At 34.4% G+C, this 16843-nt stretch overlaps 1 protein-coding gene across 1 annotated transcript in view; it reads left to right on the forward strand.

Moving 5' to 3' along the window:
* IntS4 (integrator complex subunit 4) overlaps nucleotides 1-16843 on the forward strand; it is a 97963-nt gene that overhangs the window by 32544 nt on the left and 48576 nt on the right. Inside the window, exon 8 of the mRNA XM_083129920.1 lies at nucleotides 12780-12954. Coding sequence (XP_082986046.1) covers nucleotides 12780-12954 — 175 coding nt within the window. The remainder of the gene's footprint in view (nucleotides 1-12779; nucleotides 12955-16843) is intronic.

The raw sequence follows: 16843 nt of genomic DNA on the forward strand, positions 1-16843 counted from the left end.
TGTATTCACTTTTGAGCATATAAGGAAAATTACCAAAATCGAATGTTAATGAACGATGTATTTAAAGAAAATTAAACAACTGAGTTTCACAACGTTCATACATAAATTCAGTACACATTCATATATAAAAGAGCATAAACATTGCATTACTATCACATTTAACACATTTGTGATTTTTCTTCACGTTAATCACATCAAGTCAGTTTAATACCACGAAGAATTATTCCAAATCTTGCGTAGATCTTTACGAGAAAAATCGGCACGAAACGCTCGATTATCAACAGTGGAAACCAAGACGAATTATGTAAATTTATACGTTCAACAAACTTTCCACATTCAGAGTAGACACTTTATGTATATTATCAAACTAGGCCTTTCATTTGAGTAGCTACATATATTTCCACAATACTTATCTGTTAGCTCGTTATGAAGATAAGATGGCTGCCATTTTAATGTCCTATGGACCGGTCACCTTTTAATGTCCTATTCACTTTTTAGGTTCTTCACGGCCTTTCTGAAGATCGAAAAACCGTTACTGCTCTTTTTGTGACATTTTTGTCACCTTTCCTGGACCAATCTTCTTGTTTTACATAAAATATTTCCAATTTAGGTCTCCGAAATATTTAGTGACTCCATTCTAGTCGTCCGTGATCTTAAAGATAAAGCAGTGTCTCCAAGCCCACACTGTTACAACTTTAAGCACAGCATACAAAGTTGTTATAATTTTTCGAGTGACAAATATAGAATTGTACAGTTATTATACATAAAAATGCTTGTAAAATAAATTAGATACAATAAAATAGATATTACAATATTCTATCACTTGTTTACGTATTTTCTTTTTACCTTTTTCAGTTATTTTAAGTTTTACAATTTTGTTGGGAAAAAGGTTATTTACGCACAACTTAGATTTTTCCCTTTATGTGAGTTGGCTATGTTTCCAATTTTAGGATTACTTCACAGCTTTAGGATTACTCTTCAAGGCGCTCATTTTAGCAAATCGTAACTTTATCGTCGAAATTCTGCCAAAACTTATCTTAAATGGTCTGTACGTGTTAGTAATACATATTAAATACATGTTCGTGCCCAAATACTTATGAATGAGCAAGTAAAAGCTGTTGAAACCAAACATATGTGCGATTTTGCATAAATTGGTAATTCACGGTAAGCACATTCTAGATACATCACCAACCAAATTACATCGCTGAATTATATAAAATATTTTAAATACGTGCAGTTTACATACGTACTTCAATTAGAACAAAGCCAAAGTGATGCAAATTAATTTTGTACTAACATAAACCACCAAATACGACCTCAAATCGTAAATTTCGAGTAATAAAATTATTTTATTTTTCACATTATGATGGTACTCATTCTGATACCGTCATACTGGCGCCCAATGGGCTTACCCACGCCAAACTATAAATTACAATTTACTAAACTTGTAACATCACACGAGATCAAAATATGATCTGTTATTTCCAAGAAAACAAAAATTGCTAAAAGAAAAGAGTACCAATACAATACCAACATTATATGGCAACATGCTTATTACCTATATATTAAGAAACTTTAATATGTTTCTGAGCTGAACTATTATTAAAGACCATGGTATAATGTTATATTAAATTGCATTAAAAATGAAGTTCACACTTCAAAGTAATGGTGAACTTGAATTGCACATCACATATTCTATGTCAAATGACAAACAAAAGCAAAGATTAATACGTTAACACATTTGTAGCTACATCATTACTAGTAGAGTAAGCTACAAAAAATTATACATCAACACTTTAGTTAAATGAATACAAAGAATAATATATGAGAGAATACTCACAAACTTCACCACTCATAATATGGCTACTGTACCAAATTATTACCAATCTTCACCATTCAAGATACATGGTTACTGCTCATTAAAAATTATTATTATCAATCTTCACCACTTGAAACAAATTGGTTACTGCTCAATTATTTTATTGACAATCTTCACCACTTAAAATAAGATGGTTACTGCTCAATAACATTGACAAAAAAAAAATAACGATCAGTTCTCTACAATTATGAACGAAAACTTTGCTGAGAGGAAATTCACACTGCTGTGGACGTGAGAAAACTTTCAATTGAAAATTAAATCAGTATTTTGGAGCTTAATCTTATTGTATGCACTGTGATTTCAAGGAGCATGACCATTTACTAGATGTAAATGTTACTAATTTAAGCAATCAATACCCCAAAAAGCCAGGTACTATTAAGTATGCGAAACATTTCATGAAGTCAATCTTAATGTTCCAGTACTACTCATCTGCCCAGTACAAATAATGCCTTATTACTCACCTAATCCAACCATACAAAAAGAAATTGCTTTAGCAAAGTTTCAACTTGTGAAGAAAATGTACCATCCAATATTCTATGCTAATTAAATTTATACACTTTTCATATTAAGTTTTTTGTCAATCTTCGCCACTTAAAATAAAATGGTTACTGCTCAATAATATTGACAAAAAATAATAATAACATTTTTCATATTCAGTTTCATGAGTGGCACTATAGGACTTACTTATTGCCTTTTACGTGAACCTACCCCAAGTTTTCATGCTCTATGGCATGTCAGCATGTGCAACAAGCTCGGATCAACTCATGGATCTCTTTGCTTACCTTTTGCAACATACTGTGAGTATTTGATTCAGCTTATGAAATCAAATAACTCAAAATTATTCACATTAAAATTAGCATTTGGATACATGGTACCATTCCCTAGGTATCATAAACTAAAACTTGAGTAACTTGTACCTTAGACAAATAAGCGAGATGTTATGGATTAATACAGTTCAATTAACAACTATTGCTAAAGTGTGACATTGACTTACTGAATTGTTTTACATTTTATTGAGTATCTCACAGTCCATAAGGTAAATCCTAACAACAAAATCTAAATTATTACTATAATAGAAAATGTATTTAAAGTACGACCATTTATAGGCCAACCATAAGAAAAATGAATAACTACGAGAGTTATCTAACAAAGTATTACTTCTTGTAGAAGGTATATTACCAACTTTAGGCCAACCTCATTAACACTGAACAACCATCAACCTTAAAGTATTTTTATTTCATGCACAAGGTATACTACCACTTACGGGCCAACCTTTAAAAGCATGGAATAACTACCAGAGTTTTTAAGCACATTATAAATTCTTGTACGAGGTGTACTACCGACTTTGGCTAACCTCAATAATGGTAAGTTTGTTTCAAGAACAAACTGTACACACATCTGTAATGACAGATGAAGAAACATCATCCTTTTCTTGCATTAATGCTTCAAGTAGATTTTGCACCACATCTTTATGTGTGCTACTTGCATTTTGCAAAGTGTTCAACCAAGAAATTTTCTTGTCTGGAACATTTCCATAATTTTACATGTTCTATAGCAATGTTTTCCAGAAGAATCCCATCACTGCAACGTAAGGCAGATATACGAGAGTCACCAAAGTTTTTTATACATAAGTATGGACCTTCATACAGAAAACAATATTTTTTAATTGGATTATCATCAATATCTCTTTGTCTATTTCTAATAAAAACAAGATTTCCAGAAGAAATTGATATTTTTTCTTGGTGTTTACTATTTAATTTGTTTAACTTATTGGATCTATCTGCATGACTTTTAATTTGAGCCATAAGCAGTTTGTCATTCCATGACTGATGTGTACCATCATCAAATATGACATTTCCTATTTGTAGGTTAGGTTCTTTATTTAACCTTAATTCTATTGGAGCGATACCAGTTTGTGAGGAGATTGTATTGTTTAACCAATGCAAAGCCATGGTCACTTGCTGGGGCCATTTAGCATGGTTATCTATGCACAATACTCTCATTAAATGAAGGATGGTAAGGTGGAGTAAACATAAGTTTGACACCATATTCTTTCATTTTAGTATTAAAAAGACATGAACGAAACTGTGGTCCATTATCTGAAATTATTTTTTCTGGAATACCCAGATGTACAAAATATACATGGCACAATTTATTCAGTACCGTAACAGCGTTGCTGTTTGTCACTGGATATGCCACCAAATACCTGGATGCTGCATCCAATATAGTAAATAAGAAGCGTTCACGTTTAGGACCCATGGTGAATGGACCTTGCAAATCAATGAACAATATTTTCCCAGGCTTGTCGGTAATGTGTACTTTGGCTAAATGTTTAGACGGATGCTTATTCGGTTTAATACGAATGCATAAATCACAGTCTGCTACATATTGTTGTACATCTTTCTTCATACCTTTCCATTGGAAGTATCTATATATTTGAGAAAGTGTACGATTAGCACCAAAGTGTCCCGATAAGTCATGAAATTTATTCAATATTGAACCTACTAATGTAATTGGAACACAAATTCTAATTTTTTGCACGTTATGAAAGTCTCTAACACACAAAATATTGTCCCTTAGAAGATAACGATCATTCCAAGTCCTACTTCTTGGATTATCATTAAGAATTGAAGAGTGCAAAATATATTGCCTTATTTCCTTCAATTCATCATCCTTTTCTTGGGCTATAATCAAATCATCTATATTAATGAAAGGTTCCATTATTTCCTTAAACTGCAAAGAATTTACATGATATAACAGGTCTTCTTGCATCGGAAATGCCCTACTTAGAACATCAGCAATTATATTTTCCGACCCTTTACAGTATTGTACTTGGAAGGAATACTGTTGTAATTGTACAAACCAACGAGTTAAACGTGCATTCCATGTGTGCGCCGTTTCTAACCAGGTAAGTGCCTTGTGGTCAGTTATGATAATAAAATGTCTGCCTTTTAATAGTGAACAGAACTTATCAATAGTAAACAATATTGCTAAAACCTCCAACTCGGTAGAAGTGTATGATTTTTCATAACTTCTGAGCAATCTACTCACGAAACCGAGAGGTCTAATAATACCATCTATCATATGATAGCAGTATCCTGCAACACCTATTATTGATGCGTCGGTTTGAACATGAAAAGTGTGTAAAAAGTTAGGAAAAGATAAAAGTACTTGTTCACTAACTTTATCTTTTAGTGTTTTAAAAGCGGTAGAAGCTTGGTCATTCCATTGCCATTTCTTACCAGCCTTCAACAAGTCATACATAGGTTGTGCTATGATGGCATAATTTTTTATATATTTGCTCAACCAATTAAAGCAACCTAGGACTTTTTGCAATTGCTTAACTGAATTGGGCACAGGCAAATTGACAATGGAATCTACATACTTAGGATCTTTCTTATACCCCTGCGAAGTAATAATGTGACCCAAAAATTTAATTTCCGGTCTACAAAACTCACATTTTTCAAGTTTCAATGTCATGCCTGCCTGCTTCAATTTTTCAAGAACTGTTCTTACATGCATTATGTGAGATGCAAAATCCTGAGATTTTATGATAACATCATCAACATAAACTACCACGAAATCTCTACAGTCCTTAAGCACACGATTTAACGCATTGACGAATACAGCTGTACCATTCACTGAACCAAATACAACCCTTTTAAAATGATACAAGATACCTTCGAACATAAACGCAGTATACTTTCTGCTGTCAGGATGCAGGTTAATTTGCCAAAAAGCATTCAAAAGATCCACCGAAGTGAAGTATTTACAATTTTGAAATTCTACCAATAAGTCTTGTATTTTTATGGGATGCACTTGAATAAGCTTAACATGCTGGTTTACTCTTTTGAGATCAACACATAAACGGATACCTCCCCCAGATTTAGGAACTACTAAAAGTGGAGACAGATATTCTGAATTAGACAACTCAATAACATCCCAATCAAGCATGATTTTTATTTGTTCACGTACTTGATCTCTATAAGCAAAAGGTATAGGATAATTTTTACCTACTATAGGTAGATCTGTATCTAAAACCATTTTGTGAACGTAATCGTTACACAAACCAGGCTTATTAGAAAATATTTCTTGATATTGGAGTAGTAACTCAATGAACAAAGTTTTTTGTTCGTTGGTAAGCGAATCAGCCTTATTCATGTACTCTTCAAACTTATGCAGGTTGAACTTGGACTTATCCTCCAAGTCATTATACTTACTGACATGAGAACATTCAAAATAACATAAATTTTTGCCATCTTCAATTATTGGCATGAAGCGCGCGAAAGTGCGTTCTTCATCGGATCCACATGTTATTCTTTGGTCTTTAAAATTTTATGATGCCTGAAGTGCATATAACACATCTAATCCCAAAATGATATCCACTTGTAAATTGTGAACCACCAAAAACTGAACATAACATTGTAAATTACTTATTTGAATGATCAGTTTGACCATACCTAATACTTTGGTTTTCTTATTACCAGAAAAATCCACCAATCTCACATTATCCGCAGGTGTGAGCCTGGGTCTACTAGCCTTAATATTAATTTCTTTCCAAACAGTGTTAGAAAGCAGACTAATTTCTGCGCCAGTGTCGCAGAGAGCAGTATAAAATTTATCAAATATTGAAACTTTTAATTTTGCAGTAAGTGTGTTACTGCCGAGAGCATTTATTGGTGTTGGAATTTCTTTTGATCCATACCCATCACTGTTATGAAATTCTTCCCATTTCCCTAGATTAATGTTATCAGTAGTGGGATTATTTACTTGACCTTCATCACCCACTTTAAAACAAAGGTCGCTTGTTAGTTTTTCTGCAAAGCCGAAACGTTATCCTCGTCGGGATAACTTTCAATGCTGTTTGCATCCCTAAAATGACTAACGTTGACATTGTGCACAGTAGCTTGCACATTTACTTTTCTACTCACTTTATCACTTGAAGTACAAGATGTACAACCAAAACCCATACTATACAAAAATTGTTTAACCTTAGTCATACCCGCATAATTCCAATGTATCATATCTACTCTACCTCTGGACGGGTGACCAAGGAATTTCTGGTACAAAGAGTTATCTATGCAATCATTCTCTAAGAAGAATAAAGGCGCTATATTGTATACTTTTACTTTAAACTCGTCATGGAATGACATCAAATATAAATTGAAGTTATTCCACGTGTGCCACAAATGTTCATTAGGAGATGACATATATTTAGGAAGAGGTGGCAAACACAGTATCGAGATCTCAGCACATTTACCTTTCAATGTATTCATGAGTTTACTGAAGGATAACTGCATTTGTTCTAAGCTACGTTTCCTAATTAAATCATTGGTACCTATCATGACCAATATTTTGTCTGAGATTTTCTTAGCATTTGAAACACGCCTATGCAGATCATCAATGGTTTGTCCCGAGACACACAAACCTATGAATCTGGAAGCAGATTCATTCATATTCCATCTGTAACCTAAGATACTGTTAGCGTATCGTACTAGCATACTGTCACCGAGTAATTGATAATCTCCTAACTTAGGATCAAACTCATCTAAATCACAATGAGGATCATTATTTATTTCACTTGTAAGTCCATTATATTGAGCTTTGGGAAAAGGAGGATTTTCAACCGCTTTGATGCTCGAGACACCTCCTGTATCAGGAGCATCTAACAGTTTTCCTGCCTCGAACCAAGATTTACCCTTCTAGAAATTTGATCATTATTTACCCATGTCCTACCATTAGCATAGGATTTACGAGCAGATCCAACATTATTATTACGCCTTAAGCTTCTTAACCCATTTCTGTTAGACGTACTTTGGTCATTTTGCTCCTTAAACATAGACACATTAGCTATCTTAGATTTATTCTTTAGGTTACCATAAGTTTTACTAGAATCCATATACCTAATTGGATTATTTTTTAAAGACTGAAAATTCTCTATGGCCTGCAAAGTTTGTCAAAGTGTATGAATATTATTCACCACCAAGTGTTCACTTATTTTGTAAGGTAACAACGAAGATAACTGAGCAATGAGATGAGCTTCGTCAGCATGTGGTTGTATAGATTTCAATTTTTTGTAATTCTTATTCGCAAACTGCAATAAATTCTCCTTATTGTCTTTGTCATAAGGTGAATTTAGAACTTTAGTCAAATTTACAGATTTCCACCTATCGTTTTGATAATGGGATAAGAATTCTGCCTTAAACTCAGGATAAGACTTAAATTTTAATTTATTTTCAATGTACCAGGTACGCGCACAATCTGTGAGTAATTTAGGTAAATAATTCAAATATTCACTCTCATGAATATTGTAAATTTCCAGGTTTTCCTCTACCTTTTCTATAAATTCGGATGGTATTATGTCTGAAGAAACACCATCAAAATGAGGAAAATGCCTCAAATCTTGTGGTTTAATTATGGACTTATACCTAACCTTTAATATATCTCTCGACGGATCAACTTCCGAATGTTTAACATTTGGAACATTTGTTGGACAAGACATCTGTGGAGTATTACTTACATCCTGCCTAACCCTACTAGTTAACTTGTCATGCTTTAACTTATTTCGTTTATTAGCTAGTCTAGTATTACAATAAGGACCATCATCTATGCATGTACTATCATGAACTGAGTTGACATCACAATCAGTTTCTGAATCAGAAATTGCACCCGAAAGGTGTCTACTTTTACCGTAGTCATGCGGAATGAAACCAACACTAGGTCGACTTACACCTCCATGGCTTTCATGATTTAGATCAACCTGTCTAGCATCAAGCTCATGAAAAACACCCTGCTTTGAATTCACATTTCCATTCTTTGATGTCATATTTGTTCTGACCGTAACAGGAGTCAGTACATTATTGACCATGGTTGTTAAACTAGACTCGATCAGTGACATAGCCTTTCTAATGTTAACATTTAAATAAGAAACTGCACCATCATTCAACATGTCACTATTTGGAGCAACCTTAACATATTGTACACTAGCATCATCTTCACTACGATTATTAACATTAGGTGGAAGTTTGGATGACCGAATGACGTGACACGTCATCGGATTCGTAATCAACATCGCTCTTATCAAGCTGATCACCCCTAGCTATCTTATTCACTAATGGTCTATTGAACTGTAATTGATCTAGTGCAGTTTGTACCTGTCCTAAATCCTTCCTAACTGTACACATAGACAAATCATTCTCCTCACAAGCCTTAAAACATTTCTCAAGCTTCAAGTCGAATTGCCTTGACAGATCTTCTATAGCACCTTCGATTTTGTTATCGACATCATCTGCTAACGATACCAATTCTACATTCACTTTCTTGTCTAGGACATTCAAATCTTTCACTACTTTCTCATACCTAAGCATACATTCATTTCTAAATTGACCTAAATCTATTTTGAGATCTTTAAACTCATTAGTATGAGCCTTACTTGCTTCGGTTAGTGCATGCAAAGCTGTGTCTATTTTGGTATTATGTTCTGCTTGCACTTGCAAAGCAGTTTTAACATCACTATTATATTCTGCTTGCACTTGCAAAGCAGCATCAATTTTGGTATCATGATCTGCTTGCACCTGCAAAGCAGTGTCCAGTTTACTATTATGTGCATTAATTAACCCTACAATGTCCGCCAGTGTGAAATTTCCTTCAACAGCTTGTGTCATTGTTTATAGGCTATGTTGAAACAAATTTAGTAATTAAATACGTGAATACACAAATTGAATTTTAAACACCCTATGTAACAAACTACATGTATGATTTCAGCAACACTGCCTACAAAGGTCTTAATGTTACCTTAATCTTGACAAGATCGATTTTTATGAGACTATAAAAAGCAAGTACATGAGTCTCATAATCTTATATATATGACACTCTTCCTCGGCTTGCTGAATGACAGGTCATATATTTCTTTAAAAAGGAATAATGAATATGGTTTTCAATCTTTACATGATAAAATACGAGAAATTCAAGTTTAAAATTTTATATGTTGTAAAATTACTGGCACAAAATTGTATTCACTTTTGAGCATATAAGGAAAATTACCAAAATCGAATGTTAATGAACGATGTATTTAAAGAAAATTAAACAACTGAGTTTCACAACGTTCATACATAAATTCAGTACACATTCATATATAAAAGAGCATAAACATTGCATTACTATCACATTTAACACATTTGTGATTTTTCTTCACGTTAATCACATCAAGTCAGTTTAATACCACGAAGAATTATTCCAAATCTTGCGTAGATCTTTACGAGAAAAATCGGCACGAAACGCTCGATTATCAACAGTGGAAACCAAGACGAATTATGTAAATTTATACGTTCAACAAACTTTCCACATTCAGAGTAGACACTTTATGTATATTATCAAACTAGGCCTTTCATTTGAGTAGCTACATATATTTCCACAATACTTATCTGTTAGCTCGTTATGAAGATAAGATGGCTGCCATTTTAATGTCCTATGGACCGGTCACCTTTTAATGTCCTATTCACTTTTTAGGTTCTTCACGGCCTTTCTGAAGATCGAAAAACCGTTACTGCTCTTTTTGTGACATTTTTGTCACCTTTCCTGGACCAATCTTCTTGTTTTACATAAAATATTTCCAATTTAGGTCTCCGAAATATTTAGTGACTCCATTCTAGTCGTCCGTGATCTTAAAGATAAAGCAGTGTCTCCAAACCCACACTGTTACAACTTTAAGCACAGCATACAAACTTGTTATAATTTTTCGAGTGACAAATATAGAATTGTACAGTTATTATACATAAAAATGCTTGTAAAATAAATTAGCTACAATAAAATAGATATTACAATATTCTATCATGTTTACGTATTTTCTTTTTACCTTTTTCAGTTATTTTAAGTTTTACAATTTTGTTGGGAAAAGGGTTATTTACGCACAACTTAGATTTTTCCCTTTATGTGAGTTGGCTATGTTTCCAATTTTAGGATTACTTCACAGCTTTAGGATTACTCTTCAAGGCGCTCATTTTAGCAAATCGTAACTTTATCGTCGAAATTCTGCCAAAACTTATCTTAAATGGTCTGTACGTGTTAGTAATACATATTAAATACATGTTCGTGTCCAAATACTTATGAATGAGCAAGTAAAAGCTGTTGAAACCAAACATATGTGCGATTTTGCATAAATTGGTAATTCACGGTAAGCACATTCTAGATACATCACCAACCAAATTACATCGCTGAATTATATAAAATATTTTAAATACGTGCAGTTTACATACGTACTTCAATTAGAACAAAGCCAAAGTGATGCAAATTAATTTTGTACTAACATAAACCACCAAATACGACCTCAAATCGTAAATTTCGAGTAATAAAATTATTTTATTTTTCACATTATGATGGTACTCATTCTGATACCGTCATAACTACACATTGACAAGAACACAGCTTGAGGCACTGATATACCAAGGTTATGAAATCTTATGCTTGTACAGTGCTGCGAACATACGTGCACAGTGGCAAGTTCGTGAACTTAGTTGTCAGACCTCTTATACTTGGATCCAAGACGACATAGAATCCAAGTTGCACCACCATTTTCAACATGCAACCCCCCCCACCCCCCAAAGAGGGCACCTTAGATTCAAAGAAATATGGTTAAATTAAATTTCTGGCACATGCTAAATTATGCATCTTTGGAAAAAAAAGAAGAAAAAACGTTGTAATTGATGGAGTATTTCAGAACACTTATCATGGATATATAGTCTTAATTTTGGGCTTTGATGTACCATAATTTGAATTTATTTCATGCTGTGCATGTGTGTTATATTGTATTTTATCGTGTGTGTTTTATTCTGTAGTTGCATTTTGGTTACTTTTTGTTGATTGATTGATTTGCTTTATTGTACTTCACTTTTTGCCACTTTTGGCTAATTGCGAAGATGGAGATCAGTGATGATATGATGAAATGAATGAATGGACACTCACAAACATCCGTGACCTCTGGCATCGTAGCGTGATGTGCTAACTACTTCGCCACGGGGGCTGGCAACTACTATAGATCGACCACAAGGAAAAAAACCTTGGGAGGAGAAGTCCCCGCGCACCTTTCCCTTCTTTCCTCCACCTCGGGCCATAAGGAAGCATGGTCCACTCTCCCCCTCCCCTACTCGTGGGGGTACGGTGGACAGGACTCGCGGGTCTGCGCAGGTTATTTTGCTTGTGGTTCCACTATACTTCTTGTTAAAAACTTAGAGGTTGCAGGAGCCCTGATTGTAATTTTCAGTTACCTTGCATTTAGGACCCAGTTCATACCATTTTGATCCAGTAACTATAGCAATATTCTTCCCAGTTCTTGCTTTAAAAATTGTAAAAATTAAAAGGTATTTAGAATACAGTGTGTCTACCAGTCTGGAAATCCTGGAAAAGTCATGGAAATGTCAGGAAAATATACTGTGTTCCTGGAAAAAAAGTTTTTGTAATAGTACACTGAAAGTACAGTCATTTAATAAAAAGTACATTTTTAACACAAAACTGATGTGATATTAATAAAAATTTAAATTTTGCATAATTTGTAGGATAATTAGACTGTAAAAGTTTTTGGAAAACTTGTGAAATCGTCATGAAAAAACATCAGCCGTTAATGCTGAATAAATTCCAAATGATATTTCTGGAACTCATACCAATACATTTGCCACAATTGTATATCAACCCATTGTTCATGCAAAGATGGAAACAAATAAAAATATGTAATTTTATCGACATTCAAAGTTATTTTGACCTCATTGGTGGTGCTTTTATCCTTACTTACTTCACTTCAGGCAAATGCTGGGATGATACCTTCATTCTTTCATCTATTCATCTCTCTTGTCACAATACACCTAGCAGCCAAAATGAGATAAAATGTGATTCTCTTGCAATCTTCCAGAAAAAACGCTCGGCTCATGAACGCCAGTGGGAGTCTGTGACGTCTGGAGAATGGGCCAGTGGGAAGAAATGGGCAGACGATGCTCCGAGGGAAACTGTCGATGCTGAATCCATTAGCCTGATGAGTACTGGAGCATGCGGAGCATTTGTTCATGGACTCGAAGATGAATACTTGGGTGTGTAAATAAGATACTCTCCTTCAAATTTTAAAACTGTTGAACAGAGGCATATTCTGGGTGCATGCGTCAATTGTGGGAAAAGAATTATTACTTTCTTTCACTTCAGATCCAAGAAATGTAATATAAGCTTAGTTGAGCGCACTCGTGTAAAATAAATACTTCTCTTATATGAAGAAATTAGAATGTAGAAATGCTCATTAATGTCGTCGCAGAGCAAGCTGTCCGATGTACCGCATCAGCGAAGGAAGATTTTAACGTGGGCATACGCTGCTCCCGTGCTTCTTCCCTCGCCCTTTCTGCTTCTTTCCCTTCACAATGCGTGGTAATCGCGTGCATGCTGTGAGGTGACAGCTACAGACAAGAGTATGCTTGTTGTTTCGTTGAACAAAGAGGTGGCAGCGATTGATTTTTTTCCTTGGAGGTACAGTGCGGTGCACATTTAGTTTAAAGTTTGGTTTATTTTTATTTGTGGGCCTCTTTCAAAGTTCCACATGGCTTAGTGCAGTATTTTCCTGAAATATTTTTAAGAAATGAGGGAAAATGAAACGGAGGGTGTGATACAGGATTATTATTATTATTATTTGACTTTGTAAAGCTAAAGAAGGAGTTGATTGCTCTCTATTCTTCCTCCGAGTTTGAAAATAAACCTGTACAAGAACTAGTACCATATATGAACACGAACAGTATGCATAACATTATGAGTGAAACTTACAAGTTGGCTACACTCATTTTGTCAATACCAGCTTCAACTGCATCAGTGTAACGATCTTTTTCAGCATTAAGAAGAATTAATAATTATATTAGAGCAACCCAATCGCAAGCAAGATTAAGTGCACCATTGAAAATTAAAGCATTGCCCTCATTTTACGAAGATATTTTAAGGGAATTTTCCACTCAAAACAGAAGAGCAGAATTTACATTTAAATTATTTTAATTAAGTCTGGTCTTTTGTTCCTGAATATCTGATTGTAACTTAGGCCTCTACTATAATGTTATTTGCATAAGCCAAACAAACCTAAATTGTGGATCTCCAATGTAATATAAACTGTTTAAAAATATTAAGTGATTTTATAATTTTATGAAGACTTATACATCAGACATCAAACCTGGTTGTGTTTTGAACGTTATTATCCATATTTCATTACTTTATGCGTTATGCAATATTTAGTAATGTTAATGTGCAAATCGTCAACTATTGAATACGTATAATACTATCCCCCATTCCATAATATATATGTTTTAAAAAATTTGTGTACAGCATGCCCTTTATGAGAATCCAGGACACGCCACTGCTGTTGAACAAGTACAGATCCATTTTGTTGTTGTCTTCGTTCTCGCAAGATAATATGAATTGTGTAAAACCGTTCCAAAATTGCATTTTTTTTACACAATATGTGTGAAAATTTGCAATGAACAAATGCTGTAAAGGATATCCTCATGCTACCAAGTCCACCATTGGTGCATGATTTTCCTTATACCATCCCTCTCTAATCTGGTCCCTGGCCATAAGACTCGCACAAATTTTGAAGTGGATGAGTTTTCTCTTTTGATCCTGTTAGGGCATGCCTAAAGAAAGGAAAAAATCTTGGGTAGACATGGGTAGACATCTAGCATACCGGACCTAAGTTTTCTAGGGGCCCATAAATTCAAGATGGCTGCTGTTTCACCATGCACCAACAAATTAAATCAATCATAATATGAGACTCAGTACGCTGTCTCAAAGATTATTCGTCTAAAGATTATAATGTGAAATATTTTACATTATCATCGCAACTAGTTTGCAAAAACGAAATATGTGATTCCACGATTGTGATAGTGTTCAACTAGTTCTTGTTTGGTGCAAAGTGAATTTAAGTGGTTTTACGTGAAAAATAAGAAATATGGAGCAAATATTGGCTGAATTGCGAGCTATCTCAAAGTCACAAGAGGAACTTAAACAGGAGTTAGGACAAGTGAAAGCAGAATTTAAGAGTGATATAAAGAATCTAGAAAAAAATATAAGAGCTGATCTGAACATTCGACTGAATGTCATGCAGAAAGATGTGTCCCTATACAGGCAAGAATGCATTTCTAGGAATGAGAAGGTTAGGAGTGAAACCCAGAAAGTTGACATGGAAGTGAGAAAATTGATAGAAGAAAAGGATGAATTGCGTCAGGAACTGGTGGTTGTGAAAAACAAACTTTTTGAACTGGAAGAAAGAATACAAAACAATCAAGCCAAGACTGTATGGTGTCATCGTCAAGTACAAGTACCAAAGTCTGTCAAAAAGAAGCCTGCATTTTCACCTGTAGATCACCAGGAATCTACTGAAGAGCCATCAGAAGCTGAAGAATGGTTTAATTTTATTGCTGGTAAATCCCACACAAGTGAAAATATTCCCATCGAAACTAGTGAATTACAAAATGGTAATGTTTCCCATGAGGTAGAACATTTAGTGGGTATTGTGAACAATACAGTGTTGCCCGTTTTGTCAGGTGTAGCTCAACAAGTTAAAGTTCTACAGAATTCAACTACTACCATGCTACACAGGTTTCGGGAAAGTGATTCAGATAGTTCACCCAGCACAATTAGCTGTCATTCATCTGGGCTTAAGAGTAGAAAAAAGAATAGGTCTAGGAAAAAGTCTCCCTTAGTAAATGTGAATAATAATGATAGTGTAACAACACTTTTCCCTAATGGAACAAGTAAGAGTGTTTCTAGGTGCAAAGAAAATCAAGTTTCCTCACATGTTACTAAAAGAAATTTCTTGAAGTCAGATCAATTAAATAGGTTTCCGAAATTCTCTGGAGTTTCTAGTGAACTAATCCCATCTGAATTCTTAGATGATGTCGAAGAGAATTTCGAGTTATTTCAAATAGCAGAAACAGATTTTATGACTTATGTACCAACGTTGCTAACAAAAGATGCTAAGCAATGGTACAAGATCTCAAAGCAAAAATTTTCAGATTACCAATCTTTCAAAATTCAGTTTCTGAATCATTATCAAAATTCTAATTGGAAAACAACGATGCTCACCAAAATCTTGAATTCCCAGTATCAAAAGTCTGTTCATGGGTCACTGCTAACATTTTTCATGGACCAATGGAAAATTTTGCAGATTGTTCAACCTAACACTGACGAAGCACAAAGGCTAGCTCAAATTGCTACTTTGATGCCTTTCAAAATCAGGGAAATTTTCATTATGAAACCTGTTACCGAGCTGAGTGAAGCCATCACGGTAATAGAAAATTCCGAAGCCCTTAGCAAAACTTCATTACGTGAAAGGCCACAGGCAGTATTTAACAGTAGAACTAAAAACTTTGATAATAATAGAAACTTAGCAGTTATTCAAACTAAATGTACCGATCAGTCTAAAGACAGAGGTGACAAACTCAAGTGCGAGGTTGTTGATCATTTCAGCACACAGCGTAACTCGAAAAGAAATGTAATCACCAATTCTAATAAGTCTACTTTTTCGGGAAACGAGTAAGTCGCTCATGTCGAGAGGGAGGTGTCATGAGTGTACCTGCTAATCCTCCTTTGCAACAACCCAACTCTAGTAATCTTAATCACACACACAAAAAGAATTATAATTCAGTCAAAACAAATACTGAAGCACAGGTTATTGAACCCTTGTACAATAATGTTCATTTGCTAGGTGATTCCATGATGATCCGCGTAGCAGAAACCTTGGCAAACTACACTGTTTCATATGATTCACTAGGTAAACGGAACATAGGGTTATGTACTAGCTGCCAAACTATTTCCAACCTATCTCAAAAGATCTGTCCAGATACCAAAGTTGGTAATAAAGTGATGTTGCTTATTGGCACCAATGATTTTTTGAGATATACAGAGCTACACAAAATGAAAAGTGACCTCAAAGGTTTAATACACAAGTTATTA

This window comes from Lepisma saccharinum, chromosome 10, assembly GCF_977018435.1.
Source record: "Lepisma saccharinum chromosome 10, izLepSacc3.1, whole genome shotgun sequence".
Classification (NCBI taxonomy): Eukaryota; Metazoa; Arthropoda; class Insecta; order Zygentoma; family Lepismatidae; genus Lepisma; species Lepisma saccharinum.